The sequence below is a fragment of the Hemitrygon akajei genome, chromosome 17 (assembly GCF_048418815.1).
Source record: "Hemitrygon akajei chromosome 17, sHemAka1.3, whole genome shotgun sequence".
In the NCBI taxonomy this organism is placed as follows: Eukaryota; Metazoa; Chordata; class Chondrichthyes; order Myliobatiformes; family Dasyatidae; genus Hemitrygon; species Hemitrygon akajei.
In genome coordinates, this window is record NC_133140.1 from 91,084,639 (window position 1) to 91,103,269 (window position 18,631).

Sequence of the window (18,631 nt, forward strand, 5' to 3'; positions counted from 1 at the left end):
GACACCACTAGTCACAACCCTCCAATCCAAATATACTCCCTCCACCACAGCTCTTTGCTTTCTGCAGGCAAGCCATTTCTGAATCCACCTGGCCAAACTTCCCTGGATCCCATGCCTTCTGACTGTCTGAATAAGCCTACCGTGTGGAACCTTATCAGATGTCTTCCTAAAATCCATGTAGATCACATCCACTGCACTACCCTCATCTATATGCCTGGACACCACCTCAAAGAACTCTTAACAGGCTTGTTAGACGCAATCTGCCCTTCACAAAGTCACGCTGACTGTCCCTGATGAGACCATGATTCTCTAAATGCCCATCTTTTCCAACAGCTTTCCTACCACAGACGTAAGGCTCACTGGTCTATAATTACCCAGACTATCCCTACTACCTTTTTTGAACAAGGGGACAACATTCGCCTCCCTTCAATCCTCCGGTACCATTCCCGTGGACAACGAGGACACAAAGATCCTAGCCAGAGGCTCAGCAATCTCTTCCCTCGACTCCTGGAGCAGCTGGAGGAATATTCCGTCAGGCCCTGGGGACTAAGCCGTCCTAATGTATTTTAACAACTCCAACACCTCCTCTCCCTTAATATCAACATGCTCCAGAACTTCAACCTCACTCATATTGTCCTCACCGTCATCAAGGTCACTCTCATTGGTGTATACCGAAGAGAAGTATTTATTGAGGACCTCGCTCACTTCCACAGCCTCCAGGCACATCTTCCCACCTTTATCTCTAATCGGTCCTACCTTCACTCCTGTCATCCTTTTGTTCTTCACATAATTGAAGAATGCCTTGGGGTTTTCCTTTACCTTACTCGCCAAGGCCTTCTCATGCCCATTTCTTGCTCTCCTCAGCCCCTTCTTAAGCTCCTTTCTTGCTATCCTACATTCCTCAATAGCCCCATCTGATCCTTGCTTCCTAAACCTCATGTATGCTGCCTTCTTCCACCTGACTAGATTTTCCACTTCACTTGTCACCCGCAGTTCCTTCACCCTACCATTCTTTATCTTCCTCACCGGGACAAATTTATGCCAGACATCCTGCAAGAGATCCCTAAACATCAACTACATGTCCATAGTACATTTCCCTGCAAAAACATCATCCCAATTCACACCTGCAAGTTCCAGCCTTATAGCCTGATGATTTGCCCTTACCCAATTAAAAATTTTCCTGTCCTCTCTGATTCTGTCCTTTTCCATGATAATGCTAAAGGCCGGGGAGCGGTGATCACTGTCCCCCGAGTGCTCACCCACTGAGAGATCTGTGACCTGACCTGGTTCGTTACCTAATACTAGATCTAGTATGGCATTCTCTCAGTCGGCCTGTCAACATACTGTGACAAGAATCTGTCCTGGATGCACTTAACAAACTCTGCCCCATCTAAGCTATTGGAACTAATCAAGTGCCAATCAATATTAGGGAAGTTAAAGTCACCCATGATAACAACCCTGTTATTTTTGTACCTTTCCAAAATCTGCCTCCCAATCTGCTCCTCGGTATCTTTGCTGCTATAGGGGGCTTATAGAATGCTCCCAATAGAGTAACTGCTCCCTTTCTGTTCCTGACTTCCACCCATACTGACTCAAAACAGGATCTTGCTACATTACCCACCCTTTCTGTAGCTGTAATAGTATCCCTGTCCAGTAATGCCACCCCTCCTCCCCTTCCCCCCACCTCTCTATCCCTTTTAAAGCACTGAAATCCAGGAATATTGAGAATCCATTCCTGACCTCCTGCCAGCCAAGTCTCTGGAATGGCTACTACATCATAATTCCATGTATGTATCCAAGCTCTCAGTTCATCACCTTTTGTTCCTGATGCTGCTTGCATTGAAGTACACACACTTCAGCCCTTCTACCTTACTACCTTTACACCCTTTATTCTGCTTCTCTTTCCTCAAAGCCTCTCTGTATGTTAGATCTGGCTTTACTCCATGCACTATACTTGCAGTTCTCGCATGACCTTTATCCTCCACCTCACTATCTGCTCTAACACTGGTTCCCCTCCCCCTACAAATCTGGTTTAAACTCCCCAGAGCAGCACTAGCAAATCTTCCCGCAAGGATATTAGTCCCCCTTCAGTTCAGGTACATCCTGTCCCGTCGGAACGAGGCTCAATTGTCCAGAAACATGAAGCCCTCCCTCCTGCACCAACTCCTTAACCACATATTTGGCTGTATTACCTTCCTATTTCTAGCCTCACTAGCACGTGGCACGGATAGCAATCCTGAGATTGCAACCCTGCAGGTCTTGTCCTACAACTTTGCACCTATCTCCCTAAACTCTCTTTGCAGGACGTCCTCCTTCTTCCTATCCACGTCATTGGTCCCTACATGGACCACGACATCTGGCTGCTCACCCTCCCTCTTGAGAATACGGAGAACTAATCCGAGATACCGCGGACCCTGGCACCAGGGAGGCAACAGACCATCCAAGATTCTCGATCTCTTCCACAGAACCTCTTATCTGTCCCCCTAACTATTGAATCCCCTATCACTACTGCTCTCCTCTTTTCCCTCCTTCCCTTCTGAGCTGAAAGTCCAGTCTCGGTGCCAGAGACGCGACCACTGCAACTTGTCCCTGGTAGGTCATCCCCACCAAGTATCCAAAACGGTATACTTATTAGTGATGGGAACGGCCACAGGGGTGCTATGCTCTTCCTGTCTATTCCCCTTCCCTCTCCTGACAGTCACCCAGCTACCTGCCTCCTGATTTTTAGGGGTGACTATCTCCCTAAAACTCCTGTCTATTTCTGCCTCTGCCTCACGAATGATCCAAAGTTCATCCAGCTCCAGCTCCAGTTCCTTAACTCGGTTTGTCAGGAGCTACAGCTAGATGCACCTTTTACAGGTGTGGTCATCTAGGACAATTGTGCTCACCCTGACTTCCCACTGCAAACAGAGCACCCGACTGCCCTAACTGCTGCCTCCATTACCTAATTCTAAGTTAATTAGATTAATTAATGGAGCCTACCCGGCCTTACCTCACTGGGAGCAAGCTCATCCTCAGCCTCACGAGCCAAAGCCGTCCTACTCTGTCTCCCACTACTCCGTCGCCTGCTCTGGTAGTCTGCACTATTGTTCCTTTTACCAAAATACATTGTCATATATTTCCCAACGCTATTTTATCTGCCCCCTTTTGTTTTTAACCCATTCTTCCAATTTGTCATGTTGCAATCATATTTCTTCCTCAGCTCTACCTATGCCTGCACCTATCTTTGTATCATCCGCAAACTTTGCCACAAAGCCATCAATTCCATTATCTAAATCATTGACAAGCAATGAGAAAAGTAGTGGTCCCAATGTTGACCCTTGAGGAACACCACTAATCACTGGCAGCCAACCAGAAAAGTCCCCTTTTATTCCCACAAGCTGCCTTCTGCCTGTCAGCCATTCCTATATTCACGCCAGTATTTTTCCTATAATGCCATAGGATTTTATCTTGTTAAGTAGTCTCATGTGTGGCATCTTATCAAATGCCTTCTGAAAATGCCTTCTTGGTGCAACTCAAACTACCTGCGTCTCAATGTCACCAAGACCAAGGAGATGGTGGTGGACTTTAGGAGATCTAGGCCTCATATGGAGCCAGTGATCATTAATGGAGAATGTGTGGAGCAGGTTAAGACCTACAAGTATCTGGGAGTACAGTTGGACGAGAAGTTAGACTGGACTGCCAACACAGATGCCTTGTGCAGGAAGGCACAGAGTCGACTGTACTTCCTTAGAAGGTTGGCGTCATTCAATGTCTGCAGTGAGATGCTGAAGATGTTCTATAGGTCAGTTGTTGAGAGCGCCCTCTTCTTTGTGGTGGCGTGTTGGGGAGGAAGCATTAAGAAGAAGGACGCCTCACGTCTTAATAAGCTGATAAGGAAGGCGGGCTCTGTCGTGGGCAAAGTACTCGAGAGTTTAACATCGGTAGCAGAGCGAAGGGCGCTGAGTAGGCTACGGTCAATTATGGAAAACCCTGAACATCCTCTACATAGCACCATCCAGAGACAGAGAAGCAGTTTCAGCGACAGGTTACTGTCGATGCAATGCTCCTCAGACAGGATGAAGAGGTCAATACTCCCCAATGCCATTAGGCTTTACAATTCAACTGCCAGGACTTAAGAACTTTTTTTAAAGCTATTATTAATGCTTTTGAGTTAGTGATTTAGATGCATATCATATTATTACTGAGTTAAGTATTGTATGTAATGAGTTTTTGATACAACAAGTGTATGGGACATTGGAAAAATGTTGAATTTCCCCATGGGGATGAATAAAGTATCTATCTATCTATCTATCTATCTATCTATCTATCTATCTATCTATCTATCTATCTATCACTGCTTCTCCTTTGTCCATCCTGCTTGTTACTTCCTTGAAGAACTCTAACTGGTTTGCCAGGAAAGTCTTCTCTTTACAGAAACCATACTGACTGACTTAATTTGTCATTCGTCTCCAAGTACCTGGAAACCTCATCCTCAATAATAGGCTCCTGTACTTTTCCAACTACTGAGGTTAGGCTAACTGGCCTATAATTTCCTTTCTTTCCTCCCTTCTTAAAGAGTGGAGTGACATTTGCAATTTTCCAGTCCTCCAGGACCATGCCAGAATCAGTGATTCTTGAAAGATCACGACTAATGCATCTGTGATCTCTTCAGCAGCCTCTCTCAGAATTCTGGGATGTAGTCCATCTGGTCCAAGTGATTTATCCTTAAGTCCTTTGAGTTTGCCTAGCACTTCTTCCTTTGTAATAGCAATGGCACTGCCTCCTGCTCCCTGACACTCATGGTCCTCTGGCACACTGTTTGTGTCTTCCACAGTGAAGACAGGTGCATAGTACCCATTTAGTTCATCTGCCATTTCTGTGTACCCCAATACTACTGATCAGTATGCTTTTCCAGTGGTCCCTGTATCAACTCTCACCTCCCTTTACTTTTTATATAACTGAAAAAAAACTTGTAGTATTCTGCTTTATATTATTGGTTAGTTTGCCCTTGTATTTCATCTTTTCCTTTTTTTTAGTTGCCTTTTGTTAGATTTTAAAAGTTTCACAATCATTCAACTTCCTTTTCCTTGGCTTTTATGCGGTCCTGCCCCAGAAAAGGTCCATTTATCCAGAAATTTGAATCTGTGTCCCCGGTCCAATTCTTAGCCACACATTTATCCGCCACCTCCTTCTATTCTTCTACTCACTGTTGCATGGCACAAGCAGCAATCCAGAGATTACTACCCTTGAGGTCCTGTTTCTCGGCTTCCTTCCTAATACCCTGTATTCTGTTTTCAGGGCCTCCTCCTTTTTCTGGATATGGTGGGTGTGTTCAGAAACATCTTGGGCCCTAGCACCTGGGAGGCAAACTACCAGACATGTTTCCTTTATGCTTCCATAGAATTGCATATCTGTTCTCCCCCCACCTCCAACAGTAGAGTTCCCTATCACTGCTGCCACCCTCATCAGTTCCCTACCTTTCTGAGCCACAGGGACAGACTCAGTGCCAGAGGCATGGCCGATGTTGCTTCCCCCAGGTAGGTTGTTGTCTCTCTTCCCCCCTCCCCCCCCCCCCCCTGTACTCAAAGTGGCATACTTATTGTTGAAGGGGCGCCATAGGGGTGCTTTCCTTTATCTGCTGTTCTCCCTTCTCTCTCCTGACAGTTACCTATTTCTCTGTCTCCTGTAGCCTTGGGGTTACTATCTCCCTGTAGCTCCTGTCTATTACTGCTTCACTTTCCCTAACAACTTGAAAGTCATCGAGCTGCATCTTGCACCTGGTGTAGATGTGGCCATCAGGGAGATTGGTAGTCTCCTGGAAAGCCCACGCACGACTTCCAGAACAGAACACTGACCCTGCAGACATGCCCCCCTTTCTTTCAAGAGTTAAAAGTTGCCTTGCCCCCTTCCCACTCCCAGTCCACAATAGAGACTTGTATTGAATCAGCTTTATTATCACTCACATATGTCTTGATTTTTTTTTTTTAATTTTGTGACTGCAGTACAGTCCAATTCATAAAATTGGTACAGTATTGTGCAGACGTCTCAGACACCCTAGCTGTATATATGTGCCTTAGACTTTGCACTTTTCTTTACATGCTCCACCTCGCTACTTAATTTGCACACAGGCAGGATCATTGTCCAGGCTCTCACTTGAGGCTCTATTGTGTTTGGAACTTTGGTCTCTGTAGGCTGAGGACAGCATTGCTGTAGGGACGGCCGAGGGAACTGTTGTCCAATTCCAGAGGCTTGATGTAAAATCAGAAGTTGCTGGCTCTCAGTGGGTTCGTACGAAGACATTTAAGCATCACTCACACGATGTGAGGGCTATTGTTCACGCCATGTCTGCTCTTGTCTCTGGAGGTAAGTTGATAGATAAAGACCTTAGCGTGGTTGGGTAACAATGAAGCTTTTCTTAAACTGCTCTCTTTCCCTGGATTAGGTGTGGATTCCCAGCTTGTCATTCGCCCTCTGATGGATCAAGTGGAAACCAAGTCATATGAAACTGCTCTTCGCAAGGTTCTCTTTCCACATGTAAGTGCTAATTGCCTGCAAGTGGTTTTTGCATGGTCATTAAGAAGCTTTAGGAAGGAGCTAGATTGAAGATGCTGTGTAATGTGCCTTGCATACAGTGTAACAGTGCATGATAGTACATTGAACCCCTTGTATTAGGATGGGTGTTGTGTTCCTAGAAATCTGTCCATGTAGCAACTTTCCATATGTGAAGACATAATTTCCATGTACATCAAAAATTGTAAGTTGAAAAAGGAAGTTGCTTATTTACTTATTTCTAATTAAATTCTATGAGGGCAAATTTTATTTGTTATCCCAAACTATTGGGCAGTGATTTGTGAAATCAGTAAGTGTGAATTTAGGAATGGCCATGACGTAGTCAACCTAGTTTCGTTTGGGTGGATAAATTATGTTGCCTTGGATTGAAGCATCATGTGTCAGGGATCAGCTAACAGCAAAACCTGAGAAGACTCAGGTCCTTGAGGTTAAGAAGAATTCTTGAAAGAGAAACAGAAAGAAAGAATCATCCTGGAGCTGGTATATTGTTGACACTAAGTTGAAGAGGTTAAAAGATGAGCAAATTGTCAATGCTGAGAGACATTCCACCATTGGGAATGGTACAAGATGATCATGTGAGGGAGACAAGAATGTTGAATGGCACTAAAAATCCATTCTTTCTCCACAGCGAAACTTGGTGTGCTGTAGCCAAAAGGAAAATCTGCTCTTGTTTCAGTTCCCAGTGCGGCTTGAGTTATGGAGATTGGGCAGCTCGCATGTTAGAGGTGAGAATGAACAGCATGTTGTGGATAGCTGGCCTGTGTACTGAGAACAATTCAATTTGCTGTCGGTACAGTTAATTAAAAACAAACATCTGAGGCACTGTATAAAAAAAACAGATGTGTGGGGTAAAGCCAATAGTCCACCTATGTACTGGGGTGCAGGGTGGTCCTGAAAACTGGGAGACCCAGAATCACACAGTGTGCAATTGTTTACATCCCTTGACTCAATGGCTAAAATGCAATCCTGGGACATTTTAATATGTGACCAATTCCACATATCTGATGTTTTCCCCAATCACTTAAGTACATAAGAAATAGGATCAAGAGTAGGCCATCTAGCCCATCGAATCTGCTCTGCCATTCAATAAGATCATGGCTGTTCTGGCCATGGAATCATCTTCACCTACCTGCCTTTTCCTGATAACCCTCAATTCCCCTACTATGCAAAAATTTATCCAACCTTGACTTGAATATATTTAATGAGGTAGCCTTAATTGGGCAGAGAATTCCACAGATTCAACACTCTGTGGGGAAAAGCAATTCCTTCTAATCTCTATCCTAAATCTACTCTGAATCTTGAGGCTATGTCCCCTAGTTCTAGTCTCACCTATTAATGGAAACAACTTTGCTGCCTTTCTATCTTATCTACCTTTTTCATACTTTTACATGTTTCTATGAGATCTATTCTCATTCTTCTGAATTCCAGCAAGTACAGCCCCAGACAACTCAATCTCTCCTCTTAGTCTAACCCCCTCATCTCTGGAATGGAATCAACCTGGTGAACCTCCTCTGCACCACTACCAAAGCCAGTATATCCTTAGGTAAGGAGACCAGAACTGCACACACTACTCCAGGTGTGGCCTCAACAGTACCCTGTACATTTGTAGCATAACCCCTGTGCTCTTAAATTCAATCCCTCTAGCAATAAAGGCCAACATTCCATTTGCCTTCTTGATAGCCTGATGCACCTACAAGCCAACCTTTTATGATTCAAGCACAAGCACTCCCAATTCCTCTGCACAGCAGCATGCTGCAGTTCTTCACCATTTCAATAAGAATCTGCTCTTTCATTTTTCCTTACAAAGTGGATGGCCTCACATTAACCAGCATTGTACTCCATCTATCAGACCACTCACTTAACCTATCCATATCTCTCTGTAGACTCTGTAATTTGCTTTTCCACTCAATTTAATATCATCAGTAAACTTAGATACACTGCACTCAGTCCCTCTTCCAGATCATTAATGTACTTTGTGAACAGTAGTGGGCCCAACACAGACTCCTGTGGCACACCACTCACCACTGATTGCCAACTGGTGTAACACCCATATATCCCAACTCTCTGCTTTCTATTAGTTAGCCAATCCTCTATCCATACTAATACATCTCTCCCAACTCTATGCATCCTTAGTGTATGGGTAAGTCTTTTATGTAGATAGATAGATAGATAGATACTTTATTCATCCCCATGGGGAAATTCAACTTTTTTTCCAATGTCCCATACACTTGTTGTAGCAAAACTAATTGCATACAATACTTAACTCAGTAAAAAATATGATATGCATCTAAATCACTATCTCAAAAAGCATTAATAATAGCTTTTAAAAAAGTTCTTAAGTCCTGGCGGTTGAATTGTAAAGCCTAATGGCATTGGGGAGTATTGACCTCTTCATCCTGTCTGAGGAGCATTGCATCGATAGTAACCTGTCGCTGAAACTGCTTCTCTGTCTCTGGATGGTGCTATGTAGAGGATGTTCAGAGTTTTCCATAATTGACCGTAGCCTACTCAGCGCCCTTCGCTCAGCTACCGATGTTAAACTCTCCAGTACTTTGCCCACGACAGAGCCCGCCTTCCTTACCAGCTTATTAAGACGTGAGGCGTCCCTCTTCTTAATGCTTCCTCCCCAACACGCCACCACAAAGAAGAGGGCGCTCTCCACAACTGACCTATAGAACATCTTCAGCATCTCACTACAGACATTGAATGACGCCAACCTTCTAAGGAAGTACAGTCGACTCTGTGCCTTCCTGCACAAGGCATCTGTGTTGGCAGTCCAGTCTAGCTTCTCGTCTAACTGTACTCCCAGATACTTGTAGGTCTTAACCTGCTCCACACATTCTCCATTAATGATCACTGGCTCCATATGAGGCCTAGATCTCCTAAAGTCCACCACCATCTCCTTGGTCTTGGTGATATTGGTGATATTGGTGGCACCTTATCAAACACCTTCTGGAAATCCAAGTAAATAATGTCCATCTGTTCCCCTCTATTCACTGCGCTCATTATTTCCTCAAAGAAATCCAGGAAGTTTGTCAAACAGGACCTTCCTTTGCTGAATCCATGCTGCATCTGCCTGATGGATCCATTTCTTTCCAGATGCCTTGTTATTTCTTCTTTAATGATAGGTTCAAGTTTTCCCAACTACAGATGTTAGACTAACTGGCCTATAGTTACCTGCCTTTTGCCTACATCCTTTTTTGAACAGTGCATGACATTCACCATCTTCTCATCCATTGGAACCTGCCCAGAGTCCAGAGAATTTTGGTATATCATCAGCAAAGCCTCTACTATAACTTCTGCCATTTCTTTCAGTACCCTGGGATGCATTCCATCATGACCAGGGACTTGTCTATCTTCAGGCCCACAAGTTTGCTCTGCACTACCTCTTTAGTGATAGCTATTGTATCAAGGTCCTCCGCTCCCATCGCATTCATAACATCTCTCTTTGTCATGTTAGACGTATCCTCCACTATGAACGCTGACACAAAATAGTCATTCATTAGTAATCACTCATTAATTAATTTCAGTTAACACAATTTGATTTTAAAATTGGAGTTGATTCATCTTCAGTTAGTACAGAAGTGAGTTCCAGACCTGTGAGCTTTTCTTGTAGAAGTCTTTTCTGAAACATTGAAAATTAATTCAGTTCACAAAAGTACTCCATCTGTGGCTCTCAGAAATTAAAGTGAAGCGGTTGAAAGGAGTCAAAATTTAAAGAGAAATGAGAAAATGTTAAAAGGGAACTGAAGGGTAGGTTTTTCTTACCTGGGTGGTGGGTATATGGATTTATTTGCCAGAGGGAGTGTTAGAAGTGAATATATTTGCAATGAAAAGACATTTGGACAGGTACTTGGATAGTAAAGATGGAGGAATATGGGATTAACTCAGGAAGGTACTTTAGTCAGCATGATGTGGCCTCTTGTCTTAGACTCCCCCACCATGTAAAACATGCTTTCTACATCTACTCTGGCTAGGCCTTTCAACATTCGAAAGGTTTCAATGAGATCCCACCCCCCTCAAATCCTTCTAAATTCCAGTGAGTATATTCCCAGAGCCATAAAACATTCCTCATCTGATAAATCTTTCATTCTTGGAATCATCTCTTCTGAACCCTCTCCAATGCCAGCACATATTTTCTTAGATGAGGAGCCCAAACTTCCACAGAGTCACCACTCTCTGGCTAAAGAAATAACTCCTCATCTCTATCCTAAAAGGATGCACCTCTAGTCTAAGGCTGTGTTGTCTGGTCTTAGACTCTCTCACCATAGAAAAAATCCTCTCCACATCCACTTTATTAAAGCCTTTCACCATTAGATAAGTTTCAATTAGATCATCCATAATCCTTCTGAATTTTGGAGAATACAGGCCCAGAACCATTGAGCTCTCATCATATGACAAGCCATTTTCATGTACCTCTCATTTCTTCTACCAAAGTGCAAGACCATTTACTTCTCAACACTGTGTTCCATCCACCACTTTTTTTGTCCATTCTTCTAACTTGTCTGTTCTCCTGTTCTCTGATTTGCCCACTCTCCTAATCTGTCTAAATCCTTCTATAGCCAATTTACTTCCTCAAAGCTACCTGCCCCCTACCTACCTTCATGTTGTCTGCAAACCTTGCAACAAAGCAATCAATTCAATCCTCTATATCATTGACATATAACGTAAACAAAATCAGTCCAAACACAGACCCCAGTAGAACACCAGTATTCAATCAGACAAGGCTCCATTTATTCCCAGTCTTTCCCTCCTGCCAATCAGTGACTGCTTTATTGATGTTAGAATCTTTCCTCTAGTATCATGGGCTTGCAGCTTGTTAAGCAGCCTCATATCAAAACCCTTTTGAAAACCCAAGTGCGCAACAACAACCGATTCTCCTTTGTCTATCTTGCTTGTTGTTTCATCAAAGAATTCTAAAAGATTTGTCAGGCAAGATTTTTCCTTGAGGAAACCATGCTGACTACAACTTATGTGCCTTCCAAGTACCTTGAGACCTCATCCTTAATTATAGAATCCAGCATCTGAGGTCAGATAACTGGCCTCTAGCTTCCTTTCTTCTGTCTCTCTCCCTTCTTGAAGAGTGGAATGACATTTGCAGTTTTCAAGTCTTCAGGAACCATTCCAGAATCTAGTGATTCTTGAAAGATCGTTACACACAAGTTTCAGTCACCTCTGGTACAGCATCTGGTCCAGGTGAATTATCTACCTTCAGACCTTTCAGTTTCCCAAGGACCTTCTCCCTAGTAATGGTAACTTCATACAGTTAATGACCACTGACACCTGGAACTTCCACCATACTTCTAGCATCCTTCACAGCAAAGACTAATACAAAATGCGTATTCCGTTCGTCTGCCATCCTGTCTTACTACTCCATTGTTTTCCAGCAGTCGGATATCTACTGTCGATTCTTCATTACACGTTATGTTATAAGAAACTTATGGTATCTGCTTTAATACTTTTGGCTAGCTACTTTTGTATTGCATCTTTACCTTAATGACCTTTTTTTAGTTGTCTGCTGTTGGATTTTAAAAGCTTCCCAATCCTCTACCTTGCCACTAAATTTTGATATATGCCCTCTCTTTAGCTTTTATGTTGGTTTTGACTTTTGGGATGCATATATCCTGTGCCTTCAGAACTGTTTCCAGAAATTTTTGCTGTTGCTGCTCTGCCTTCGTCCCTACCAGTGTTACTTTCCAATCAATTTTGGCCAATTCGCCTGCAGATTTTCTCATCCTCTGTCATGCCTCTGTAATTCCCTTTACTCTGCTGTAATACTGAGACCTCTGACTTCAGCTTCTTCTCAAATTTCAGGGTGAGTTCCGGCATATTATGATCACTTGTCCCTAAGGATCTTTTATCTTAAGATCTTGAATCAATTCTCGTTCATTGCACAACACCCAATCCAGAATAGCTGATCCTCAACCATGAGGTGTTCTGAAAAAACATCTTGTAGGCGTTCTGGAAAATCCCCTTCTTGGAATCCAGCTCTAACCTGATTTTCCCAATCTGCCTGCATATTGAAATCTTCCATGAATAGTGTAACATTGCCTTTTTGGCATGCATTTTCATCTCCCATTGTAATTTGTAGACCGCATCCTTACTACTGTTTAGAATTCTGTATGCAACTCCCATCAGGGTCTTTTTACTGTTGCAGTTCATTAGCTCTATCCACAATGACTCAACACCTTTCGCCCCTACGTCACGCCTTTCTAATGATTTGATTTTTTTTTATCAACAGAGCAATGCTGCCCCCCTTTGCTTTCCTGCCTATCTTTTCAACAGAATGTGCATCCCTGGACATTAAGCTCCCAGCTGTAATCTTTCAGCCATGATTCAGTGATGCCTACAACGTCATACTTTCATCTACCTAATTCCGAATACTGCACACATTCAGATAAGACCATATGACAAAAGAGCAGAATTAGGCCGCTCAGCCCATCAAGTCTATTTCGCTATTCCATCATGGCTGATCCCGGATCCCACTCAACCCCATATACCTGCCTTCTTTTGATGCCCTGAGCGATCAGGAGACGATCAACATCTGCCTTAAGTATACCCACAGACCTGACCTCCACCGCAGTCTGTGGCAGAGCATTCCACAGATTCATTACTCTCTGACTAAAACAATCCCTCCTTTCCTCTGTTCTAAAAGGTCACCCCTCAATTTTGAGGCTGTGCCTTCTGGTTCTGGATACCCCAACCATAGAAAATATCCTCTCCACATCAACTATATCTTGTCCTTTTGACATACAGTAGGTTTCAATGAAATCCTCATGCATTCTTCTAAATTCCAGTGAGTACAACCCCATGGCTGCTAAATAATCTTTGGATATTAACCCCTCCATTCCCAGAATTATTTTTGTGAACCTCCTCTAGACTCTCTCCAATGACAACACATCTGTTCTGAGATTTGGGGCCCAAAACTGTTGACAATATTCTGTGCAACCTGACTAGTGTCTTATAAAGGCTCAGCATTATCTCCTTGCTTTTAACAATGTGAAAAAGTAGCAGTCTCAATACCGTCCCCTGACGAATACCACTAGTCACTGGCAGCCAAATCAAGTCAAGTCACTTCTATTGTATTTTCGACCATAACTGCTGGTACAGTACATAGTAAAAATGAGACAACGTTTTTCAGGACCATGGTATTACATGACACATTACAAAATCTAGACTGAACAACGTAATAAAACAAAACAACACAGAGCAACTACGCTAGACTACAGACCTACCCAGGACTGCATAAAGTGCACAGAAGAGTGCAGGCATTACAATAAATAATAAACAGGACAATAGGGCAGGGTGTCAGGGCAGGCGCTAGGTATTGAGGAGTCTTAATAGCTTGGGGAAGAAACTGTTACATAGTCTGGTCGTGAGAGCCTGAGTGCTTCGGTGCCTTTTCCCAGACGGCAGGAGGGAGAAGAGATTGTATGAGGGGTGCATGGGGTCCTTCATAATGCTGTTTGCTTTACGGATGCTGCGTGTAATGTAGATGTCTGTGATGGCGGGTAGAGAGACCCCGAGAACCAGAAAATGTTCCCTTTATTCCCTCTCACTGCCTCCTCTATCATTCCTCTATCCATGCCAGTATCTTTCGTGTAAAGCCATAGGATTTTATTTGTTAAGCAGCCTTACTTGTGGCACCTTATCAAATGCCTTCTGAAAATCCAAGTAAATGACATCCACTGCCTCTCCTTTGTCCACTCTGCTAGTTGTCAGGAAAGATTTCCCATTACACTTTTAGACTTTGACTTATTTTATCTTTAGTCTCCAAGTACCCTGAAAACTCATCCTTGATAATAGACTCCAACACTTTCCCAACCACTAAGGTGAGGCTAACTGACCTTTAATTTCTTTTCTTTTGATATTTTCAATTTTCCACTCCATCAGGAACATGCCAGAATCAAGTGATTCTTGAAAAATCATGACCGTTACCTCTTCAGCAACCTCTCTCAGGACTCTGGGATGTAGTCCATTAGTCCAGGTGACTAACCCACCTTAACATAGAACATACAATAGTACAGCACAATACAGGCCCTTCGGCCCACAATGTTGTGCCGACACTTAAACCCTGCCTCCCATATAACCCCCCACGTTAAATTCCTCCATATACCTGTCTAGTAGTCTCTTAAATTTCACTAGTGTATCTGCCTCCACCACTGACTCAGGTGGTGCATTCCACACACCAACTGCTCTCTGAGTAAAAAAAAACCTTCCTGTAATATCCCCCTTGCACTTCCCACCCCTTACCTTAAAGCCATGTCCTCTTGTATTGAGCAGTGATGCCCTGGGAAAGAGGCGCTGGCTGTCCACTCTATCTATTCCTCTAAATAACTTGCTTTCTTAACTACCCTATCTCTCTATGAGGCAACTTTCAGGGATCTGTGGACATGTACGCCCAGAACCCTCTGCTCCTCCATACTACCAAGTATCCTGCCATTTACTTTGTACTCTGCCTTGGAGTTGGTCCTTTCAAAGTGTACCACCTCACACTTCTCCAGGTTGAACTCCATCTGCCAGTTCTCAGCCGACTCCTGCATCCTATCAAAGTCTCTCTGCAATCTTCGACAGTCCTCTACGCTATCCACAATGCCACCAACCTTTGTGTTGTCTGCAAACTTGTCAACCCACCCTTCTACCCCCACATCCAGGTCGTTAATAAATATCACAAAAAGTAGGGGTCCCAGAACAGATCCTTGTGGGACACCACTAGTCACAACCCTCCAATCCAAATGTACTCCCTCCACCACGAACCTCTGTTTTCTGCAGACAAGCCAATTCTGAATCCACCTGGCCAAACTTACCTGGATCCCATGCCTTCTGACTTTCTGAATAAGCCTACCATGTGGAATCTTATCAAATGCTTTACTAAAATCCACGTAGATCACATCCACTGCACTACCTTCATCTATATGCCTAGTCACCTCCTCAAAGAACTCTTATCAGGCTTGTTAGACATGATCTGCCTTTCACAAGGCCATGCTGACTGTCCCTGATCAGACCATGATTCTCTAAATGCCCATAGATCCTATCTCTAAGAATCTTTTCCAATAGCCTTTAACAATGTGAAAAAGGCTCAGCAGTGTCTTCCCTTGCCTCATGGAGCAGCCTGGGGAATATTCTGTCAGGCCCCGGGACTTATCCGTCCTAATGTATTTTAACAACTCCAGCACCTCCTCTCCCTTAATACCAACATGCTCCAGAACTTCAACCTCAATCATATTGTCAAGTTCCCTCTCATTGGTGAATACCGAAGAGAAGTATTCATTGAGGACCTCATTCACTTCCACAGCCTCCAGGCACATCTTCCCACCTTTATCTTTAATCGGTCCTACATTCACTCCTGACATCCTTTTGTTCTTTACATAATTGAAGAATGCCTTGGGGTTTTCCTTTACCCTACTCGCCAAGGCCTTCTCATGCCCCCTTCTTGCTCTCCTCAGTCCCTTCTTAAGCTCCTTTCTTGCTACCCTATATTCCTCAATAGACTCATTTGATCCTTGCTTCCTAAGCCTCATGTATGCTGCCGCCTTCCATCTGACAAGATTCGCCACCTCACTTGTCACCCGCAGTTCCTTCACCCTACCATTCTTTATCTTCCTCACCAGGACAAATTTATGCCAGACATCCTGCAAGAGATCCCTAAACATCGACCACATGTCCATAGAACATTTCCCTGCAAAAACATCATCCCAATTCACACCCGCAAGTTCTAGCCTTATAGCCTGGTAATTTGCCCTTCCTCAATTAAAAATTTTCCTATCCTTTCTGATTCTATCCTTTTCCATGACAGTGCTAAAGGCCAGGGAGTGGTGGTCACTGTCCCCCAGATGCTCACCCACTGACAGATCTGTGACCTGATCTTTGCGTTTACCTAGCACTTTTTCCTTTGGCACTTACTACTGCTCCCTGACACTCGGGTCCTGCTGAAGGGATTGGGCCTGAAACGTTAACGGTACTTTTTTCCCTCGATGCTCCCTGGCTTGATGAGTTCCTCCAGCATATTGTGTGTGTTGTTTGGGCCACATCTCTGGCTTTTCACCCTCCCATTAAGAATGCTGAGGACTCCAGGATGTCCCAGCCCTGGCATTGGGAGGCAACATACCATCCAGGAATTAATCCCTTGTCGCTACAACATGCCTTTTCTCCCCTCATCCCCTCTGCATTGCAGAACCGGACTCAGTGCCTGAAACACACTCACTTGTCTTCCCTCTGTTCTTGGCAGTTGTAGTCACCTCCATTCCTTCACACATCCTGCAAGAGGAGCATTGAACTGTCCTGCATGGCATATAAGGAAGGGAAGAAGAAAAGAAACTTTGAGCTTTTCTGATTTTGTTTTCTCTGACTGAAGCCTCTCTTCCATAAAGCCTCAAAGAGCTAAACCTCAAGATGACCACTTCTAATCCGTCCACTCAGATAATGGATGCTGCGTTTGCCCCTGTCTTCCTTTAATTTGCTCCTGCTAATCAATCTTAAACTTGGATTGGTTGCTGGTTAAAACTCTATTTCGCTGAAGTGACCCGTTGCTCCCTTTTCTGCTCAGGCAATGGACCTGAGTGAAATCCCCTCTTTGGATAACCCCTCCCCTGTCTTGGATTCTATGGAGGCTAGTACCCAAGGTGAACCTGACTAATTTGCAACTTTCGGTGGCTTCTTTCGATCCTATGCAGACCCCTCCCCCATACCAGACAGTGATGCAGCTTGTCAGAATGCTCTTGGTAAATCTGTTGAAATTTTCAAGTGTTTCAGGTAACAAATCAAAACTTCTCGAAGTTCTAAGGGAATATAGTCTTACCTTCTTTATACTTCATAGCTGCATCGATATGTTAGGACCAGGTTAGATCTTCAGAGATCTTGACACCCAGGAATTTGAAATTGCTCACTCTCTCCACTTCTGATCCCTCTATGAAAATCGGTTCATATTACATTGTTCTCCCCTTCCTGCTCCACAATCAGCTGCTTGGCCTTGCTGACATTGAGTGCAATGTTGTTTTTGCAATGCCACTTAACTAGCTGGTGTATCTCACTCCTGTACGCCCTCTCATCTCCATCTGAGATTCTACCAACAATGGTTGATCCATCAACAAATTTGTAGATGGTATTTGAGCTATGTCTAGCCAAACAGTCATGGGTATACCAAGAGTAGGGCAGTGAGTTCAGCACACACCCCTGTGGTGCTCCAGTATTGATTATCAGCAAGGAGATGATATTATTACCCATCCGTACCAATTGTGGTCTTCCAGTTAGGAAGTCAAGTATCCAATTGCAGAGGGAGTTACAGAGGCCTAGGTTCTGTAGGATTATGTTTAAAACAAAAAAAAAAGCCAGGTATAAACCTGATTAGCAAAGTCAGTCAACCCATTCAGTGTAAGGGAGAATGAGAGAGGGAGGAGTTTGCTGTTCATATTGTCACATTCTTTTTATTTGACTTTTGGTTTGAGTCCAGCATGTGTACAGTTTACCTGTGCAGTTTCAGGCAGCCCGTGGATGTGTTTCCTGATGCTACTTGTATTTCCTGCTTCTGTCATAGAATTCATGCCCATTGAATTCATGCTGCTCTCTGCTAAAACTATGCTCCACTTTCATGCGTCCCATAATCCCCTCCTCCTGCAATGTAGAACCCCTAAATCTAGATCATTAATAATAGACTAAAGTAAGCATTAACTCTCTAAATAAATCTCTGTGGAAAGTCACTAGCCATTTTCTCCACTGGATGAACAACCTTTGAATTTACAAATATATAAAATTGTACAGTGATTCTAGATCGTGCAAGAGTATGGCTTCACTCCATGTGTGACAGGACCAGATTATTGGGGGTTGGGTCAGTTGAGTTGAGCTTGGCCATGTTTGGGCCAGACTCGTGTTTCTATTTTATCCCCGAGTACAACAGTTTCCCACTATGCAGTGCTGCGTGTTCAAGTTTATCCGTTTTTCCATCATCAGGTAGCGTGGAAACTACATAGTAAAGAGCTGTCCAAGTTGGTGGGTATGAGACTACAAATGCTGGAATGTGGAACAATAATCTGCTGAAGGAGTTCCGCAGACTGAGCAACACCTACAGGAGAAAAAGAATTGT

The 18,631-nt window shown here is 43.7% G+C and overlaps 1 protein-coding gene across 1 annotated transcript in view; it reads left to right on the plus strand.

The window, feature by feature from the left end:
- utp4 (UTP4 small subunit processome component) overlaps nt 1–18,631 on the plus strand; it is a 90,550-nt gene that overhangs the window by 31,313 nt on the left and 40,606 nt on the right. Inside the window, exons 6-8 of the mRNA XM_073070543.1 lie at nt 6,174–6,345; nt 6,425–6,516; nt 7,181–7,277. Coding sequence (XP_072926644.1) covers nt 6,174–6,345; nt 6,425–6,516; nt 7,181–7,277 — 361 coding nt within the window. The remainder of the gene's footprint in view (nt 1–6,173; nt 6,346–6,424; nt 6,517–7,180; nt 7,278–18,631) is intronic.